This window comes from Nasonia vitripennis, chromosome 2, assembly GCF_009193385.2.
Source record: "Nasonia vitripennis strain AsymCx chromosome 2, Nvit_psr_1.1, whole genome shotgun sequence".
NCBI lineage: Eukaryota > Metazoa > Arthropoda > Insecta > Hymenoptera > Pteromalidae > Nasonia > Nasonia vitripennis.
This window is the reverse complement of record NC_045758.1, coordinates 30113446-30135680: the sequence shown is the minus strand read 5'-3', so window position 1 is coordinate 30135680 and position 22235 is coordinate 30113446. Positions and strand designations below refer to the sequence as shown.

The 22235-nt window shown below is 42.0% G+C and overlaps 2 protein-coding genes across 9 annotated transcripts; one reads left to right on the top strand and one right to left on the bottom strand.

The window, feature by feature from the left end:
• Nucleotides 1-365: 365 nt before the first annotated feature.
• Nucleotides 366-22137, bottom strand: Acpr (ACP receptor). 6 transcript variants are annotated; one of them, NM_001171100.1, is given in 10 exon segments: nucleotides 369-752; nucleotides 6595-6719; nucleotides 6866-6958; nucleotides 7634-7839; nucleotides 8252-8438; nucleotides 10486-10693; nucleotides 15044-15149; nucleotides 15759-15880; nucleotides 20437-20707; nucleotides 21733-21782. In NM_001171100.1, coding segments are annotated over 10 exon segments (1485 nt in total). In that variant the 3' UTR covers nucleotides 369-635.
• Nucleotides 834-5293, top strand: LOC100121752 (very-long-chain 3-oxoacyl-CoA reductase). 3 transcript variants are annotated; one of them, XM_016982763.3, is made up of 4 exons: nucleotides 834-1824; nucleotides 2256-2631; nucleotides 3166-3509; nucleotides 4067-5293. In XM_016982763.3, the coding sequence occupies exons 2-4, from the start codon at nucleotides 2257-2259 to the stop codon at nucleotides 4332-4334; spliced, it is 987 nt and encodes a 328-aa protein (XP_016838252.1). In that variant the 5' UTR covers nucleotides 834-1824; nucleotide 2256; the 3' UTR covers nucleotides 4335-5293. The 3 variants fall into 3 exon arrangements, with proteins under 3 accessions (XP_016838252.1, XP_001605358.1, XP_008204316.1); XM_001605308.5 differs by having other exon boundaries at nucleotides 836-1820; XM_008206094.4 differs by having other exon boundaries at nucleotides 1819-2035.
• Nucleotides 22138-22235: the final 98 nt, after the last annotated feature.

Below are 22235 nucleotides of genomic sequence, written 5' to 3'. Positions count from 1 at the left end.
ACAAATAGGAAATTTATTCAGTTGCTTTTTATTACACAGTGATACGTATTGTATTTTGTTATACATACTCGCAAGCTTCGTCGTGTGTGAGAAGTTTGGATACACCGCGCACATAAGCTCATTTTTGACTGCGGGGGTTTTCTCGATATTTACAGAGTTTTTGGATTTTTAAAAAATATGCAATTGTATATATGTATATATATATATATATATATATATATATATATATATATATATATATATATATATTTATATAGTAATTATCAGCGCTTTCACTTATCGATCGACGACGCATACAACGTGCACACTGAAATAGACCGTTTAAAAGACGTCGGGGGGTTATTACACACGAAGATTCCGAACTCTTGTTTGGGTACTACACATAAGTATGCATGGCACACATGCTCTCGTTTATTATTATTCGTTTGAATTAATTCTTCTCCTTATCCTATACAACGCAACGACGCGATACAAAACAATTCGAGCACAGAATTTCTGTGTACAGAGAGAGAGAGAGAGAGAGAGAGAGAGAGAGAGAGAGAGAGAGAGAGAGCAGCAGCAAGGTATCCGCTCTCGCAGTAATCGTTTCGAGGAATAAAAACTTCATTCCCTCAAATTCAGCATGGTTCAGCAGCTCACGCAGTCTGATGCTCCATTATCCCGGAAAAGTTCATCGACGAGTTGAGCTGCAGTAACGGCGGTTGGCTGCAGCTCGGCGACTTGATCAAGTTCTCTTTGAACTCAATCGGCTTCTGCGAAGAAAAAAAATCGTGATTACGGAATCGCCAGCTAAAATTGAAAGTAGGAAAAAAAGTGAAACGGCGAAATGGTACCTGCCGAAAAGCGAGAGGATTATACATTAGTGTATAATATGCGCGAGAGATGCTGCGACGTGCGCATATAGAGGTATAGGAGAGGCTCTTGACCTACTGCCGGAGAAAGAGAGGCGAAACTGGTATATCGGCGAAGGTTGACGGTTGAACGGTACTTGCGCGCCGAACGGCTATACAGCATCCTTGGGATCGTTCGTTCGCACGTGTTCGATTACGATTCAGCGGAAGGTAAACATTAGCCGTGCGCGGCGAAATCGGCCTACTAATGACTCTCTCTCTCTCTCTCTCTCTCTCTCTCTCTCTCTCTCTCTCTCTCTCTCTCTCTCTCTCTCTCTCTCTTTCTCTCGGCTCGGACATGTGTATGATTCGCGCGTTTGTTGTATGATCTATGACATCCGCGACTGTTTATTCGCTGGATTATTACTGTGTACCGAATAGGCGTGTACACACGACCTAATTAATACGTGCATATCAAACAGGCATAGTATACAATCAATCGAATAATTCATCTCCAAAAGCAGCGCCTACATGCCAGAATTCAAAATCGAAAAATCAATAAACACGCGTACACGCACAACTCTATACATACAGCAAGCCGCACAGGGCGATAACCCAGATAACCGTGTCCTCCCACTCCCGCTCAGAGCTCAAAGTGTGCCGGCTGCGTCGATCTACTGCTGCTTTCCCACAACGCGAGTATAGTACTCGTACGTGTGTATATAGGAGAGTGGAGAGGGGTCGACAGGAAGAAACTCCGACGATACGGAGGTGGAGGGGGAGTAGCAGTTCCCCCCTCGCGTGTAGCCCTGACATTGCGCGCGCGCGCGAACGGGAGCGAGACGACGTCGGCGCATCGACCGCTGCAGTGGTGTACACGCTCCGGTTGTCTGCGCGAGCGGTTCCCTTCTATTCTTCGCTTTTTTTTTCGCGAGTGTGCTGGTGAATCTACGAGGTTTTACAAGGCGGATGATACTGCAGCGTTGACGAGTAAGTAAGAGGATTGTTTATTTTTTACGTTTCTAATTAATCGTCGCGATGTAATGTATTGTATACGGGATTTTGAATCGGGACCGCCCGAGCTTGCGGACCTAGCTTAAGCTCTCGAGCTTACGTAAACGCGATGTAGGCTAGGTCGCGTCGTCGTCGTGGCTTTCCGTTTTGCGTTTGTCGCATTAGAATATAATGCTGTTTTACAGAACGAGGTGAGTCTTTTTTTCATCGGCCCGTGAGTCGATCGACGCCAGTCACGCGTTACGCGCGATAACGTTATCAACGAACTGTTTAAACTTATCTATACACAGCGTCGTTGTAAAAAAAAGAAATATCGAGACCAAACGCTTTCTATATTCATCCCGGCTTTACGCGTTACCCAACCCTCTCAATCAGCGATAATAACCACTTCCTCGTTCAATCAATCCGCAGAATGGCTCTGACGTGCTGGGAAAAGATCGCCGTAGTGGTGATAGCGGCTGTGGGTCTGCGAATCGCCGTCCGACTATCCTTGGTCCTCTGGAAGAAGCTCATCGCACCGAACCTCGGCCTGGGCATCGACGTCGCCTCTCAGGGCAAGTGGGCAGTGGTCACCGGTGCAACCGACGGTCTCGGAAAAGCTTTCGCGCAAGCTCTGGCCAACAAAGGCCTGGACATAGTCCTGGTGTCCAGATCGCTGCCGAAGCTCGAGGAAGTCGCGGCGGAGATCAAGCAGACATACGGCGTCGAGACCAGAGTCGTCGAGGCCGACCTCACCGAGGGCCAGGCCGTGTACAACAAGATTGGAAAGGCCATCGAGGAACTCGAGGTATGCGTGTGTGCGTGCGTGACTTTCCCCGCGTATCCATAACGCCTTCCGCTCTGGAGCTTGATCGTTACGTAAAAATGAAAAATATAACGCTGTGCATATTGCAGTCGTCGCGAGGCAGAAGCTCGAGCGTGTTCTATTACGCTCTGAGCGAGAAGCAAAAATTGCTAACGCTGTCCGTCTGCGAGAGGTAAATGTGTGTGCTTCTGTTACATATGCCATGATGTGTTTGTCATTTTTCTTCCGTCGAGAGGCTTCTAATTAACGACTGCACCGGTATACCTGTTGTATCCGTCGCATACCTACACACAGAGGATTGTATACCTGTATATCTGCATCACCGCAAACTTTCACGCTCCCGCGTAGAAAGCAGCGGCTCATGCCTTTCGAGCCGCCTCGACTTTCACTGCGCGTCTATAATACACACGCCGGCACTAATAGCAGCACCGCAGATTCGTGTCTTGTATCTGTGTGTGTGTGTGTGTGTGTGTATCTATAGAAATTCGAATACTCCATGTAAAACCATGTCCGCAGGTCGGAGTCCTGGTCAACAATGCTGGCACGAGTTACGAGCATCCGGAGCTTTTCACGAACTTGGAGGAGGAGACGATCGCCAGGATCCTCCAGCTGAACGTCGCCGGAGTGACCGGCGTGGCCCGTCAGGTTCTCCCTGGTATGATGGAACGCAGGAAGGGTATCGTCATCAATATCGGCTCAGCAGCCGGAGCTATGCCCAGTCCGTACCTCGCCGTCTACTCGGCCAGTAAGATGTTCGTCGATAAGCTCAGCGCCGATCTCGCGGCCGAAGCTGCGCCGAGAGGGGTGACCGTCCAGTGCGTTTTGCCTGGTCCCGTTGCCACCAAGATGTCCAAAATCAAGTGAGTGTGTTAGCTCTCTTGCCTCGTCGTCGTCGATAATGCATTCTGTCGTTTGATTATTTATGAGGCGCAAAGACGCACGAGCTGACGCCGCAGTGTTTTTGCGGGCTTTGTATAATTTTCTATGCGCCAGACGCGTACTTGAGCTCGTTCTCTATATTTTTCTATTAAAGTCTAGTCGCTGCGTGCGCTGATGAGATTCCGGGGAAATCGAGGCGATAATTCGTTTGTAATTTCAGCCGCCTCGATCACGTATATCGATTGAGAGCTGGCTATTATCGGAGAACGCGATTATTGTTGAAGCAGTTTGGAAAAGTTTTTGCCCGTCCGTCACGTCCGCTTGAATTTTGAATTTTTAATCTTCGCGGTTTCGCAATCGTTAGCCAAATACTTGAGATAACGAGAAGCTTCGAGCCGCTCGATTAAAGAAATAACTGCGCCGAGAAAAACTTCTCGCGCTCGGAATTCGAAAAACAGGAGCGTGGAAAAATTCCTCCTCGAGTGCTAATCGAAATTCTTTCTACAAAGTATAATAAATACGAATGAATTTTCAACAGGCGAGCCACGTGGATGGCCCCGACACCCGAGCGCTTCGTCGAGGCTACTCTGAAGACGGTCGGCATCGAGCAGCGAACAACGGGCTATCCTCCACACTGTCTCATCCTCGGCTTCGTCAACGGCCTTCAATGCATCTGCGAAAAAGGCGCCGTTTGGTTGGTAGCCAGGACGATGTTGAACATTCGCGGCCGAGCTCTCCGCAAGAAGATGAAAGACGCCGAGGCCAAGGAGTCGTCCAATTCGGCTGAACAGCCGCTTCAGGAATGAGCGATTCTCAATTTTTTTTTTCTTAAAAATCGCTTCGTGTGTACCTCCCGTGGTATATACACAAGGACTTTTGACACGTACTGTGTTCGCGTCGGTGCACCGTGTGATTGTACATCGACTCTCGACTGGATCATTTACGTGGCTTCACACACACGCATACACGCATAGAATTTAATATATTACATTTACGATATGTATGATTTGTTATACGCAAGTCGTTTGTAACGAAAAGAGAGAGAACTGAATAAGAGAATAAAGTTTGTTATAGTTTACAAAAAAAGATGGTGGTGGTGGTAAAAGTGTCTGTATGCGTCAGAGCGTCCGCACTATTGTTCGAGAGCGGAAAATTTATGGAAGCGTTGGCCGATATTCGAGATTTCATAACGCACGCGTGCCGAAGACAATTATATATAGAATCGGAAATACAAATTCCATCGATGCGATATTCACTCCGTCGAAACGTAATAATAGAAGCGGCAGACTGTATGGACACAACGAAGGGAAGGAGAGCTGGGTCAACGCATACGATTGACCCACGCGCGATGGCATGTTTAATTAATTAACGAACGGACGTGATCAATCGTTTTGTAAATCAGTGCCTTTGCCGTCGCTGCGCAACGTGTATACGCGCTTCGTCAGCGCAATCCTCGAATATTTTCGTTTGCACATGATACGCGGCTCGTGTGTGTGTACATGGTTTCGACATGAATTTATCGCGTGTGTTGTAGGTATGAGCGTTACCCGGAACTTTTTGAATTTGTCGACGCTGAGTTTGTACTTGCGGACACGTATTTGTCGAGAGAGACGGAGGAGTGGGTGGAGATTTTTTTAGAGGATTCTTTGTAACGCACTTTGTTATTTGTCATTTTTGTTGCGATGTTTAAGATCTTCATTGTAGTTATTTATGCATATGCATATACTTTGTAAATACGAGAAAGTAAACGCATTATTACATTTGATTGGCTGCCTTTTATTCTCTTCTGTAATGAAAGACTAGAAAATCAAGAAAGCAAGAAATCTGAATTGCAAATGTACTCTAGTGATTGCTCGATTACTTAGAGTGCCAAACCGTTGATCCACCGTACGATAAGAAATGCAAAATATCTAACGTTTTTTCTCAAAAGTAGTCGCTATATAGTTTTTAAGTAATAAATTTGTAGTTAAAGTTTCGTAAGCTTATAGTTCATACACTCTTTATTGACGACGTAAAAGTTTTTCTTTAAGACGAGCTTCTTATGACTTTCTGATCAACTTCAGAGTTTGAAAAAAATCTTCCCCAGCCTCAACTCGTTTTCGCAAATATTCTCTATCCCGCGACCAGCATCGAACTATACTGCTGTATGTACGTAAATACCAGGTATACACATCTGACTATATCCCGAAGATTCGAACCGTATACTCTCTCCATGTAAAACAGTGAAAATTTTCACTATTTATACAGTGAACGCATTGTTCACTGTTGAAATAGTGAAAAATCACTATTTTGACACCAAAATTCGGTTTAACTTTTAGAACAGTTAAAATATGACTATTCTAATAAGTGAAACGCTAACATAAATACTATTTTGTCAAGAGAAAATTTCACTTTTGAATAAGTAACTCTGATTCACTTATTCAACGGTGAACGAATGGGAGGAGCGATCCTAAAACTGAAACTCCTAAATCCACATACCCCATTCACCCCCTGCTGCAAAGTTATTTTTGTTAATACGTTTGAACATTGGGGGAAAGCGAGGGCAAGAATATAATATTTATTAAGGGAGTTCTCTCGAAACTGATCCCTGGCCAGGAGAAAGTAAGATTACGAATCGCAAATAGATGATGTCCAAATGTCGGGATTCAGGGCCCGCATATAAAAATGCATTTTTCGTCGATATCTCGTAAAGGGAGGCTTTTCGCGAAGAACGGATGAAATTTTCGCCCCATACATGGGGCTTGAACATCGAATTTCCATTGGGGTAGTAAATTAAATTTTTTTTTATTTTGAGCTAAGGAATCCGTTTTTTTTTTGTTTTCGAAACAACGCGCCCTTTCTACAACTCCATAAAGCTAGAGAATGAGGTTTACAAGTGAGCCTTTTACAAAAATCTACGAAGCGCACTTCCTAGAGTCCGTCATCGCCGACCCCAAACACCTAGACACCATTTACAAGCGATCCCCCACACTTAATTGCCTCCCAATAAAATCACTACAGCAATCAACCCTAAATGCGTACAGATCTTAAAATTCATCCCCGCCCATACCGTAAACATCAACTTACAATCGTATGCAGCGGCAGCTTCTCGACGACGACCCCCTTCGACGTCGTCGAGACGGACAGTCTTGGGCTGATTGGCACCAATACTTTACCGCAGACATTTGTGCTTTTCGTCTGGCCGCTTCCCGCTAGAAAAAAAGATAAGGGTCGGTACGATACTCGCTAGTAACCAATTTAAATCTCGAAATTTATAACTGATCGCAATCAATACACCCAAGGGAGAGAACGTCAGAAACGGCACAACTATACAAAAAAAAATGGCTGCAATACGCACCTTTGAAGAAACCGTGCACGGCTTGACAAACACTATGAACTATTTGTTTGCTGACGCCCGGGGACTTCATTTCTGGTTTCTGGAATTTTGAACCTGCAACAGATGGATTTGCGAGATCGTTCGCTCTTTCGCTTGGCTTATGGATGTGGCGCAATGTTAAGTAGATTTTTTTTATCTAGCGCGATGCAGAGGTTTTCGTTCCTAGACATATACAGCCCCGGGCGCCAGCTTTTTAATTGTGTTTTTTTCATATAGATATACATGATGGTGGACAGTGCTTTGATTTTCGTTACACACAGCTTCGAGGTCTATCGTGCAGAGGTGTGCATTATAGAGATTGGCTATACAGTCATTGCTTTGGCTTTCGTTCAACGCACGACGTGCATTTCGTTAGCGATTTGCAGTTTTTCTCTACAAACGTGTATACAATATATAAGTGGTGTTATATATAAAACAATATATCGATGCTGACTATAAATGGATTTTCAAGCAATATATTTCATCAACTACGAAAGCTTCAGAGAAGAGAGAGAATAAGAGAGCTATTTCGAGGCGACGAATTGCTTTTCGATCGGACGGCCCCCGACTCATCATGCGACGGAATGAATTTCAATATCGGTGCATACTATATACTGTATAATCGAAAAAAATTCGAGGATCTCGATTTCCCGCGAGCGAATATCGTCGCCTCGACATAGAGCCTCGAAAAATGAGCGAAATTGAAAAATCTTACAGATGACTTCTTGGTGGAAGTTGATTTGAAATTACCTAGGCTGCGCTGTATTAGATTGACATCGGCATTGCTCTTGGTCGTGGTGCAAGGTAGGAAGCAGCGAAAGCACTCTTTTTTCAAATCGATCGCATAGCTTCCGTAAACTAATGGATTGGCGCAGGAATTGCCGACTGCCATTATGAACAGCGACTCCTGCACCATCTCGTTCACCTCTTTTGCGCTCTTTTTGTCGATCACGTACCTGAAAGCGTTGTTTCACAGATAATGCCTCGTGTTCTCGTTTGCTTGTAATATTTTTAGCCGTTGAATATAGAAGCTTTTAACGGATTGGCGAGAATATCGCAGATTCGTTATTTTTTGATTCACCCGATAAAACAGGTGTAATGCGATTATCGATCAAAATTGCGCATATAAGCCGTATAATTCGATTTCATGGAGTTGTTATATTTTGTTAAACTAATAATCCGTCTCAATTATCGACGAGAGGAAGCAAGAGAGCCCACTCGAGCATAATATACTCACTAAAATTCATAATTGTGCCGCATGAGCTAAAATTGAATTTTTCATTTATTAAATCATCCGAATAAGTGGATTCTACTGCTTCTGCAAAATTCGCAAAACAGCTCATTTATTCGCGTGCTATATATGCTTACCATAAATTCATGGTGATGTAGGGCGTCCAGCAAAAAATGAAGGCCACCACTATTATAATGGTCATCTTCAGTGTTCGACTTCGCGCTCTTTCGATGCTCGACATATCTGAGCGGCGTAAACGCATTCGGCTTCCTTGGTTGCTGTTTGAACTCTCGAGGGTTCCGTTGCTGCCGGCTTTTATTACAACTGCGGAGGAAAAAGATTGGTATTAATATGGATGTTAACGCTGATCAGTACTAGCAGTAATAAGTACTATGTGGGAATAGTAGTTTTATTACGATTCAAGTTCCTAATAATATACAAATAATAATTTTTCCTTGCAAAGTCCATAAGCGTCAACATTTAGTACACGGGTCCCAAAGTTCCTAAATTTGCCACTAGAGTGCCAAATATCGCTGCGCATAAAGTTCCGCGCACAGCGAGGGAGTGGAGAACCGAACGGGGGCGGGGCAATGAAGCCATAATTCTACTACCCTCGTGGGACTCAGTCCCGGTTGAAATAGAGGGCAGCAGACTCGGCTTGGTGGCGGGGGAACCATTAGAGCTCATAGAAGCTCACCTCGTCAGTTCGCATTCGTATTATTCCCATCCGGAACGTCGTTAAGTGAAGACACATCTGAGAATAGTAAAAGAATGGCATCCGCAAAGAGAAGATCAAGACGCGCCAAAACCCGTCGGCAGACCCAGAAAACAATGAAGACCAAGCCAGTGGATCGAAAATTAAGTGTAAGTCCTGAGATTTTAACGTCCAAGCCCGTACTCCAGACACTCCAGTGGCCAAGAAAAAAGACGGAGTGGACGACTTTATTCAACCTTGAGGAAACATGGGATACAGCCAGTCTACCTAAATATCATCCCAGGTCGAAGGCACGATGGGCCTGGAGGTTTACCTTCGAGAAAAATCACGTCCAAGAACCACTTGAACTGAAGAACGAAGATGAGACTGCTGAACAGGCCAAAGAACATGGCAACATCGTTGAACAAACTTATAAGTACTATATGAGACCAAAGTCACAGTGGTTTTGGAAGCACATTATTGATGAAGAAGAGCAAGAAGAAGAAATTGTTGAAGACAAATTGGGTGTTAAAGTATACCCCGTTAAAAAAGCACAGTGGACTGCACAATTCAACAGTGAACAACAAGCGCTCATCATCGTTTCCGAAGCCGAAGCATCACGCACCAAAAAAATCAAATTGCTTTCTGAAGTCGTAAAGAGGATTTGGGAGCGTAAAAAAGTTGATCCAGCTGAAAATCCAACTTCGTAAGTGAAAAATAATTTGGGGAAATTTCGTGCGTGCGCGTTTCTCTATACTTGGACTCTCGGATACTGATACTTTCATGTATGTGCCGCCGACGCTTCGGATAAGCTGTAAAATTTTACGATGCGGAAAAACTGAGCTGATGTGCGAGCTCGATGCATCGTGGGCTTTTTTTATAATTTGATTCATGGATAGTTCTAGTGCCGCATGAGGCAAACAGTAAATTTTTTTAGAGAGAATTAAAGGTGACCTAACGAGTAATGTGGCCATATTGAAGAGATTTCGTGAGCAAACATTTTAATTTTTAGAATATGTAAAAAGAGATACTCGTAAATACGTTTGTATATAGGAAGAGATCTCGTTAGCTGACTTTTTGAATTTTTAGAAGATGTAAGAAGATGTACTCGTAAATACGTTTGTACATAAGAAGAGAGCTCGTTAACTGACTTTTTGAATTTTTAGACGATGTAAGAAGATGTACTCGTAAATACGTTTGTACATAAGAAGAGATCTCGTCTCGATCTCGCAAAAATTGAACAAATTGTGCCCGCATTTTAAAAAAACAGAGATACACATTTTTCGATGACAAAACTTCCGTTTCGCGGTCGTGCCTAATAAAACAGACATTTGATATTTTATTCTTACCAGATTTTTTATTAGTTTCTTTTCAATTGAAACACGCGTTATTTCTGCTTTTGATCCATAGATGCGTGAATATGTGTGTATTTATAGTTGGGTTTCGCAAAAGCGCCGCTGCGAAAATATTTCAAACGCCGCGTAGATTTTCTCCGAAGCGAAAATTTGACAAAAATATCAGACTCGTAACGCAGCGCTTGTTTTAAAAAAAATGTCAGTTTTTCGAAACTTTATACAGGACAAACATTCAAAGTTTTTCCAAAGAATAATGCCCGGCCTGGTCTTCCTCTGTTCGGAGAATTTCCAACTTTAAAGCTGATATAACAAATAAATTCACCTGGTTTGTTGTCCCTGGATTTGCTGCTGATCTCGCAGAGAATCTTCAGATAAACCCAGCATATGATGGCCAGCGGTATGAAGTACATAGTGAGTACGCAGAAGACGTTGTACGTATTCTCGACCAGGTCCGAGGGAAAGGCGCCAAAAGTGACGCACTGCGTGAAATTCTTGTGATGCGGGTGGTTTTCCACGTGGAACACAATGGACTGCAACATATGGGGGAGAGAGAAAAGCACGTCACTACAAAGAATTCGTTACCCAACCCACTTATTCTCGCGAGGAATTGTCCGTTGCGTAACGACGAATCGGCGCAAGCCAGTTTCAAGGGTAAACTCTCGCGACAATGTCGAATTCGGCTAAATAACGAGAAGATTGCGCGCAATCATCATTCGCTACCTCCGGCTTATACACCTACGCGCCTAATGTACCGTAAATTGAATGACGTGCCCTATAACAGTCACGACGATGTAATCGAAATTCCCATCGTAAACATCGTGTAATATCCATAAGCGAAAGTATAACGCGACCAACGATCGGTTTATCAATACTAGTAGTGAAGGCGCGCTTCGCGCGCTCTTGATTCTATCTCTGTCTAATAACACTGGTATAAAATCCACCATAAGTGTTGGGCGGCACACTAACGTCTGCTAATATTTTATAAGCATGTAACATGTTACTAAATCTCTCAAAACTACTTAAAAAAAAATATTAATAATGCTAAATCTCGTCGTCATTGGTTTAAGTAGTGAATTTGAAGAAAAGTTCAGTGTAAGAGTCAGTGGGTTTGTCTATCATTACAATGCCATTTATTTGCATTATAAAAAAGCCATACAACTAAAATTTTACACAGATACTTGCTATGCTACCTAGAAAACATGCAACCTATATGATTATGATTTAACTGTTTTCATTCATATTTTCACATCAAGGCCCATATGAATTTTTTAATTTAGCGTATCAAATTTAGCTTGTAGACAGTTCTACAGAAACTACCATCTCTAGCACATTGTATTTCTGGTTTCCAGTGTATTTTTACATGAAGAAAGTGATAAGTATTTTAGCTTTTTTGTCAAGGCATTAATTAGAATTTTGACTTTTGTGAGACAGTTGTGAGACTTTTGTGTTAACAGTTGTGAGAGATTTTGAGACCGATACCTACTTTTTCATTTTTGCATTTTTTATGATTCGAAAACTAACAGGTCTAGAAAGCTCATATTTTGCATATAGATTTCTTTTGTGATTCTGGAAAGATATTTAAAGTTGAATCAACGTTAACTGAAATACTTTTGTGTTCGACTACAACACTCATGATAATTATTTAGTCGTATAGCATGAGTTTGCATTCACATCAGTGTCGGAATCAAAATCAGAAGTTTTTTAGTTGAAGTCGATTCAACTTTAAATATTATTTCACAATCACAAAAAAAATCTATATGCAAAATATAAGCTCTCTAGACCTGTTAATTTTTGAATGAGAATAAATGCAAAAATGGAAAAACAGGTATCGGTCTCAAAATCTCTCACAACTATTAAAAATCAAAATTCTAATTAATATCTTGACAAAAAAGTCAAAACATTTATCACTTTCTCCATGTTAAAGTACGCCGGAAACCAGAAATACAATGTGCTAGAGATAGTAGTTTCTGTGTAACTGGCTATAAGTAAAATTCGACCTGCTCAATCAAAAAATTCGCATGAGCCTTGATGTGAAAATATGAACGAAAACAGCTAAATCAGAATCATCTAGGTTACATATTTCTAGGTAACATAGGAAGTGGCAGTGTCATATTTCAGTTGTCTAGTATATTTTTACAATTTTTACAATTCAAAGAGCATTGTATAATGATATACTTAAACTTACTGACTCGGATACTGAACTTTTCTTTAAATTCACCTCTTAAACCTCACCGAGGGCGACTTTGGGCACAGAGACACAGTATATCTTCAAACTCTTTATTCTTTTAATTGAACTTCTCACTAACATTTAAAAAAAAAATTAAATAATATTCACATACTTTATTACTACTTTAAATAGGGTTAGGGTGCCACTTTTCAATACACATGTTGTAATACTACACACTTTTGGTAATGATTAATTTTTACTAAAATTTCTTGCTAGTTATATTGCATATATTTTATCTGTTATCAAGGTTTCCACATTTCATTTTAAACACCTCAAGCATTTCTGCCAGGGTTATGAGTTATGACTGTTTCGAGGGTTATGAATTTAAAGCGGTTCTGATCTCGTTGCCTAGGCAACCAACCAGCAACCAATCAGAATCACGTATTAAATGCTTCACAACCAAGGCCATCATTTTTTTAAGAGAGGAAGAGAGGATTCAGAAACGTTAATCGAGAACATCGCGCGCTGAGGACCAAAGTCACCTTTGTCTCTATACATACAAGGCTGAATTATGGAGCCGTCGGCGTCGGCTCGGTTCGATTAATGCGCACCTAAGGTGTCCCATAATTGAAGAGTCGAATGCGCTGTCGACTTGGCTGACCTCGTGTAGGCTGTTTCGTTAGTTGCGGGGAACGATTAGAGCTGGGCTTAAAAAAGTTCTTATACGAGATAAAATTGCGGACGGTTCGAAAAGGCTTTTATAACTTTTTTCTAGGTGTACCGAAATCCTAAGGGACTTGTGCGGAGAATCAAGAGGAATTTCGCAGCTCTTTGATACACGAGAAACAAAGAAAAGGCACGAGCTCTCGTGACGAAATGAAAAAGGTTTATACAGAGCGCTAGCCGCGTGTAAGAAAAACGCCGGCGTTATTTCTCCTCAACTCAGGAATTTAATAAAGTTTTACTTTTAGGATTTCCGCACGTGTGGCCGTAGAAATGTTGCATTCGCGCGAGATGTGTGTATGGTTTCAAAAGTGTATACGCTTCGTTTGAGTATTTTCCTCGTGAACGATTTCTGATTGAAAAGGAAGTAAAATATTCAATTAAATAAGTTTTTTGAAAAAAAATTTCTTACGCGTAGGATACGCACGGCTGATGAAAACTCTGAATGATGCACATCACTCTTTATACCTGATATAGCGGATTCTACTTGATAACAGATTCGAAGTCTCTTATCCACCGACGAACTTATACCGAAGCTCTATATTGACGTACTCCTCCCACCCATTTACGCTTTTCTATTTTTCTCATGCAGCTTTTCACTTTGTATAAGTCCTATAGTCTAAGTTTAAACAAGAAGTATTAATCTCGGCTGCTTTATCCTGAGAAACTCGAGTTAGTATAACGCTGTAGAAATAGGATTTTTTTGTCACGTGTGTCACGTTGCACACTATACATATTATAAGAGCTTTAATCATCGTCGGGCGTAAATTCGAAAATTTATTCGTGGGCGTCACGGACGTGCTGCAATGCGATTTGCGCGGCGTTACATTGCAAACACTATAGATTCATCCTTGAATATGTTCACACCAACACGTGTGTATTCAAAACCATGACAATGTCTATGTAAATCGACTTTCCGAAAGGAGCGCGTACATGCATAATGTGTACTGTGCGATACAGCAACCGTGACTTTGACTTTGTCGAACACGTAATTTCTTGGGTTATACGCGAATATTATCGACTCGTATTGCTACAGGCGATAACAACTTCGAGGGTGAAATATCCATCAGGCGACAACTAATTATCGAAAATGTCTCGGTTTTATTACAGCAGTAGTCATTTCGCTTTACACTATATAACGCGCGTCGTGAGGGAAAGCCGAATAATAATCGGGAGCGTATCGCTCGATCCAGTGAAAATAGCTCTCTCTCTCTCTCTCTCTCTCTCTCTCTCTCTCTCTCTCTCTCTCTCTCTCTCTCTCTAGCGCATCGATCGTCTATTCCAATATTTCAGAGACGAAAGCTCTTAAGACAACAAGGCGTGCTCTTAAGCGCAGCAAAAGCTCTTTGTCACTTGCGCCGCGCACGCAGTAAACAGAGCCAGTGAAAAGTAAACTGAATCTCGCCATGAAAATAACTACTGCGCTTTATATCATATATATATATATATATATATATATATATATATATATATATATATATATATATATATATATATATATATGTGTGTGTGTGTGTGTGTGCGTGTGTGTGTGAGTGCGTGTGTTCACTATATAACGATACAATCGCGCGAGCTTTAATTAAACTCGAGAGCAAAATACGAGCTTTCCGCGCCGTTGCTATAATCGTTCCACGCAAGCTCTTCTCTAAAAGAATAGCCCAGTTTTTTCGTCGCGTCGTATTTTTCTAAACAATGCCCTTTTCTCTCACACACACACGACGACCATATTAAAAACGCTCAGGAGCGCAGTGACTCGGATCTAATACGGCGTAATCGCTTTGAAGAGCTATTTCTTCCGACGCTCGTAGAGCTACTGTCCCGCTTTTCGCGCTCGCGAACAAAAGAAGAAAGAGCCGTAAGAGAAATCTAATCTGTATGATGAAAGCAGCCGTGTCAAAGGATCTCGAGCGCTCTCGGATCATCCTCGTCGCACGAAAATTTGTTTGAAATGAAATATGCGCATATGAATTTGAAAAAAAGAAAAGCTCACCTGCGGGATGGCGTAGAGGACGCTGAAGAACCAGGCGACGCTCAGCATGAATTTGCCACGCCTCCGAGCGTCGTTCACCCGCAGCGGATAGAGGACCGCGAAGTACCTGGAACGAATTCCAGTATTAGACATATCCGGCCCTAAATATACTATTATATGTTTAATATGAGCGCAGAAAGCCCATGCAAATTTTCTCGAGCGTTTGGGATGCAATTGAGTGGATCTCCCTGACGCTCTCTGCTCCAGTGCCCGTATATATATATATATATATATGTGTGTGTGTGTGTGTATATATATATACACGATAATGCTATATATACAGCCTTGATGAAACCCGCTAATGCTATATATACAGCTTTGATGAAACGAACCGTATTGTCAGGCGCTCTCGGCTTTACGAGCCGACAATGCACGTATGGTGGGCGTGGATGTTTGTGCGTGCGATGAAAGAGAAAGTAATTACGGCTGAACTCGAAGAGCAGCTCTGGAATTTCATATGACGTTGTTTAATACAGCGCTGCAATAAGCTCATTTGGTTGGACAAACGGAGAGTAACCGGCGCTCAAAAACTTTGCGCATCACGTGCTCGACGTTGTAATCTAGAATGTGTCCCGTGCGTATGTGAAATTTTCCTATTCTTTCCCCACGTGGGGATGAAAACTCAAGAGTGATCTCAATCTCGCCGCGTTCAAAGCCATACACGCAATATACCAACCTGTCCAAAGAGACGCAGATGAGAATGTTATTAGAGAGGTAAAGGCCGAAGGCTCTCAGAAAGAGGAAGAGCTTGCAAGCGTAGTTCCCCGCGATCCACTGCACAGTCAGTCGCCATCCAATCTGAAGAAGAAAAAAAAAACAGAATATGAACTTTCGCGTATATTCTCCATAGCTCGATCCTTTGTGTGGGAATACACTTTGAAAAAACAATGTGGTGGAATGCAATTTTCCTTGTATTTCGCAGCGGCGAAACGCGAACGAGAATCCTTATACTTTCAATTAACGTTTTTTTTTTTGAAAACTGAGAAAAGAATCTCGCTATCGCTTTCTATGAATATATGGTCGAAGAATCGAGCTCTTGCAATTTTAAGGGCACACTGGCCTGACCAAATTTTTTACATGTGCTCGGACATACAATATATAAAAAACATGGTGGCCACGTCCATTTGTCAGATTTTTAATTGAAAAACTAATAGGTTTACAGAAAATATCATTGATACCTTTTTTTATCTTGCTTTGACAATTGAATTTTTCAAAACCCTTGGGGCTAGTTTGTACATCAGGTACGAGGCAATACTGTACATGGGATTAACATAGAGAATGGACTGGAAATCCATTTTTTATACACATGCCTTTAGAAGTTTAATTATAGCTTAAAATGGTTCGGAGATACGAAAAAAAGGTCAGTAAAAATGCGGTATACTAAAATAAGCTGTAAAATGCCGCATAAGCTGTGATAAGGGATGACTGACCTATAGTAGCGACATGGGTCGCCAATATGATATAAAAGCTTCATCTACGTCACAGCATTTAAAATTAGGTTTGAAACATTATGTGTACAATTTTCTGATTAATTTTTTCACCCCATTCTGTATTTAAATTCAATCTGTATAATATTGCCCCGAGACCGTTATAGGATTGACTCACCCCTGGGACAATTTTATAAAAGTTATGCTTCGTTAAAGTTGTAGACGGATTTTTACAGTGACCTATTAGGGAGCTGAACATTTTTTTATAACAACTTTAATTCAAGTACTTGAAACCTAATTGATTGATTTTCTACTTTCTTTTAACGGTTTTAAAGTATAAAGCGACAAAAAAAAGCGTTTAAGGTCACCCCCCCCTCTCTCCTAATTACCCGAGGCGCAATAAAAGCTATTTTTTGGTAATTAGTAATTGGCCCGTAACTTTTTGTTGGCATAGGGTTTGAAGGTGGCACCCATGTTTTTAACATATTGTATGTCCAAGCACATGTGAAAAGTTAGTCTGATAATAATTGTGCCCTCAAAATTGCAAGAGCTCAATTTTTCGACCTCGAAGTGGTCTCTTCTATATGGATGTAATAGGAAATAAGATCTTCTCTATTGAATACACGCGTCGCGACGCTTGTAATCGGCAAAAACTTGTGGGCGTATATTGTCGTACCTAACTATAAAGCGTGATCGCATATGCGTATAACTCCGCGAAATTCGGTTAGACCGCGCGGAAGATGATCCAATTGCGTGTTTTGAAGCGCACTCGTGATTCGGGCGCAAAAGTTCTATAACCTTGCATCGCTCTCGATCTCTGCGAGCGACTAATTGAATTTTATACTTTGCCAAATCATTTTTACGTGCGGTTTTGAGTTAGCGACTGGATTGAAGTTTGAAGAAAAAATTGAATGGTATGTCTCTGTGTTGTTACGGGGCAAACCGCAGACATGACGCGTAATCGACGATGCGACGCAGCGAATCGATGAAATATCGTTTCTGGTGGTACCGCGAAGCTTTCTAAAAATTTATAGTCTCGAAATAGATCGCTCGCCGAAAAAGGCCGTTTGTCAACCAATACAGGGAAAATTGCGTGCGTCGGCATTTATTCAAGGTTCGCCTGTCGTCCTGTGAAAGAGACAGATTAAAGTTTTTCCGATTCGAAGCTTTGAAGTCGCTCGACTGTATACGTATCGAGTTATTTTCGGCCAAACTGATTGAAAATCTACTATACTCCGATGAGGTCATTTTATATGAAATAGTTCTGTCCCTCGTAGAAAATACGCCATAAGATATGGCTGGTGAATAACTACTGGCCATATTTTTCTTAGCATAATATGTCAACATAAAAAGGATTTTACAATAAATTTTGAAAATACAAGAGAATGTGATTTTTCTCAAACTTGCGGCTGTTCGAGGTCGATCTTGGTTTACAAAAAAAAAAACATAAAAATCCGTGATGAAGTTCAGGGTTGTTGCAAGCGAGATGCACCTAGGAGCGACGTGTTCGTATAATCCATAAACTCTATACCCAATGCGGTATAGAAGCTTCGCGTTCTTCGACGTAAGCTCGAATCTACGGGGGGATGAGAAAAGCTTTCGGGTAATTTAAACTTATGTACGTGCGCGCTCAGTTTCACTAATAAGCGATCCGCGTCGAACACGCTTAGCTGTCTATCACAGATTATACACAGTATATGCACGATGCATACACACGAGAGCTTTGTATTTTTAGCAACACGAAATTTGCATACTTACTCATCGATCAGATTTTTTTTCTAAAGACACGGAACTTTACCCCACATGCACTTTAATAATCGCCATACATCACCCTTTTACGGTTGAAAATCACATAGGTGAAAGGAAACGTGTCAAAAATTCTCTCGCTTGTGGCGTATCTACCCGCTGCACACCTAGATTTCGCGCCCGACGTATTCTTTGTTTTTCCTCTGTTGCTTTATTTCTTTTTACACACGCAGCCTTCTGTATAAGATTTTCATTTCGTCCGTTTATTTTCCTCTAACGAATATCTAATTAGACCGCTCCCTATGTTTAAAAACTGAAAACGCGTACGAAGCGAGAGGTCGAAAAAAAAAAATTATGTAACAGTACTGAGATGCTGGAAACTCAAAGCGCCGGATAAACGTCCCACGCACGCACCCGCCTGAATTATACTCGCCGTTTTAATTTCACTTTATACCACTCTAACCTCAAAATCACAACTTTAATGTGGATTTTCGGCTCTCGTGGTATAAAATAACGTATGTAACTTGTACATAAAGACTGCATTTTCAAAACTCGTTACAGCACGAGCCGAAGGCGAGTCTTTCTGTACCCGTTGCATAATATACTATTTATACACACAACGAGTTTATTATAAATTACGATATTCGCAATGAGCGAAAACACGTTAACGGTGTTTCAAATGCGCAATAATTGTGTGAGTAGGGGGATAAAATGTGCGCAAGCGTAGATTGTTATATAACGATTAATCGGATATTGGATGCCCTGCTGTAATCGATTGGGAGCTACACTCTAAACTGATGCGAATTCCTGCCACCGACGCCGTGTGCGTGTGTGCATAGGAAACGCAATGAGGGTTGATGACGTGTAATTGCAATCGTCGATTATATTTATTTGCGTCGCTTATTTAATTAAAAATTTAAATCAATGTTTGGCGCTTGATGATGAATCGTATTTGTAAACAAAGTAATCGAGGCGTTCTCGTTTTTTCTCGCGATACGAAATATAGCTTTTATAGAAACATATCGTCCACAGCAATAAGAGGACTGCGCACGAGATCAATGTGGAATTTTTCATAGGTAATAAATACAGCAAAACCTGCGCTCCAAATGAAAACCAATATAATCGAATTCCGTAAAATACGAAGAGAGCGAATAAAAGCCGCCGAGTACGAGGAAATTACGGAATCCTTTTCTATATAAAACGCTGCATGTACAATGCGTCGCATTCCCCTATATGCCGGTATGAAAGATCCATTGACACTCGCACTTATTATATACCTATAGATAAATCTGTGCAAATGCGCCGACAAAGTGCTAAATTTTTGTAACTTCGCAGTAAGTACACAGCGAATTTCGCACTAATGAAGAGCGAGTTAGTGCATAATTACAGACCGCGCACGAAACCGCCCTGTAATTGACGCATCTCGAAAGGGATTTTCGATGAAATCCTCTTCTACCCGAGAATTTGACATAATTCGTATGTAAAGGTCTGGTAATTGTTTGAAATAGTCGCAGCTAGCTATTTTGCAATGCAAATTCGAATAGTGGCACATGGTCGACTATGCGCGTGGTATAGATGTAGAGAAAAGAGGTTTCGTCCGAGCTAATCGAGAGCGGAAATTGTCATTTCAGACCAGCAGCTGCAAATGTGATAGCTTATTTGGCTTTGAAAATTGAATTATGCATAAAAACCGTCGATCGACGAGCTTAAAAGCGACGCTTTTAATAATATCAATAAACCAACGCTTTTCCCAGTAACATAATTCATTCACAAACGAACGACGCCGTGCAGTAATGGACAGCCCTGTCAAAGGACGGATGATGTATCGAGGATATCCCAGTAACCAGGATTATTCGTGCGGTGTCTCCTCGCGATTGATGTTGTTCAATGAGAAGCCCATGGAAACTACGCGCGCAGAGAAACACACACGCACACTGGCTTATCCGATTAAGCTCTCGTTCTAGTCGGAAGTAATTAAGACCGTTTCACTGGCGTTTTCTCGCTGCGGCGGGACGTTTCGTGTTACTGATCGCGCGAACTGCGCACGTGTCGCGTATCGCGATCGCTTTGACATCCAAGATAAACGCCGCGAATTCAAAGCCCCTCATTACGCCCGATATTTTTGCGGCTAATCGGTCAGTTAATCAGTTTAATAAACGTAAATATAATACACAGACTCACCTCGATGGGTATAGTGAAGAAGGCGACGAGTAGATCGGCGATGGACAGGTGACAGATCATCAGCGAAATACGGGACTTGCGATACCTGCCTCTCCAGAGGGTCAGGAAGACGGTCAGATTGCCGATCGCCGCGACGAGGAAGCAGATGCAGTAGACGATGATGATCGTCAGTGTTCGACGGGTGAAGGTCATGCTCGGCGGCATCGTCGGCACCGCCATGCTCATATTGTCCCTGAAGTCGTGGCTGTAGAACGAGTCGTTGCGAAAGTCGCTGTGTGATCGAAGAAGGGGTGGAACGTTCAGAGAAGTTCATTTTTATTTTTTTTTAAATAAAGTTTATTGCAGCGAGACACAGTACCAATATAATTTGTATTACTGTGACGGCAATTAATATGCGCGTGATATCGCATTTCACGCCTGACTTACTGCTAATTAAATTAATTTATTTAACGTAATAGTGAAATTTTAAATCACTCTGGATGATTTTCATCACGCAATGTATTTCATTGGCAATGTAAAATGTGAGGTGTAAATTAATTCATCGACATCAAAATTAACTATTACAATTTAACCAATTCATAGCAATGTTCACGAATGCTATACAATAACTCGACGAATGTCAAACCCATATAGTTTTTTCACGCCCTAGCGACATTCTGCAAATTACTCGGTAATGAAATAACGCCCGCTCCAAAACATTCTTTATTGATCAACGCGCATATTAACTGCATGGACTCGTGAGGTAACGTTTGTTCGCATTAATTGAATTCCGAATTCTGTCAAGAAACGGAGTAGGTACAAGACAAAGCTGTTCTATATTTCCGGCCGATTCAACCGATATGCGATTGCGAGCTATACTCGAATTGGAAAATGCTGATAAAATTTAACGTTATAATCATCGAATCAAGACCACCAAAGACCATTAGTGTATCTCCTCCTCTCGATCGAGCACCAGCGCGAAGCAATGTATAACGTTCGAGTATTTACACAACGAACAAACGTTTTTCAATCATCCCACCATAAAGCAACAGTGCAATTGAAAAATACTTCGTCAACACACTATACTCCCGACTACAGTCGTTAAAACAACTCGGCTCGCCGTTCGCGAGTATAATTAAAGGAAACTCACCGCGCTCCGAATGAAAACTCATTACCGCGGGCCAGAAAAAGCAACAATAAAGGCGCAATTACAACGTCGAGTCCTCTTCAGGACAGATTTTAATCAGGCAATATTGACGGGGCGCGCGTTGTTGTCTCTCGAGAGTAAATCAAAGCATCTATAGTGTATACACCCACTTGTTAAAGTCCTGGAGCAGTTGCATCCTGCTGCCCTGCAGTTGATCCATGATTAAGCACTCGAACTCCTCACTATCCGTAATGTACTCGATTAAACACACATACAGCGTAAAAGCTCGCTCTTCTCTCTATCGCGCCGGCGACGTCCGGCATCGTCGGACTCTCGATTCAGTCCACGAGACATCATCGCACTTCACCGCACAGTATAAATTATAGCCGTATCGGAGATCACATCAAGTCACAACTGATCGCGACGAGCTTAAATCTCACCGCACCAGACATGTCATATTTTAAAAGCGGCAGCAGCAGCAGCAGTTGTACGAGAGAACGTCCGACTGCATATGCGCGAGAGACGGTGGCTCGGTAGTGTCACGCTGAGCTGCAGCCGCTGCAAGCTCTCGAGCACGCAAGTCCGCGCGCCGTCTCCCTCCCCCCTCCAATCGTACGCCCCCTCAGCTGCTGCATGGCGTATATGTATAAACGTTGGTATACTGGAAAGATTC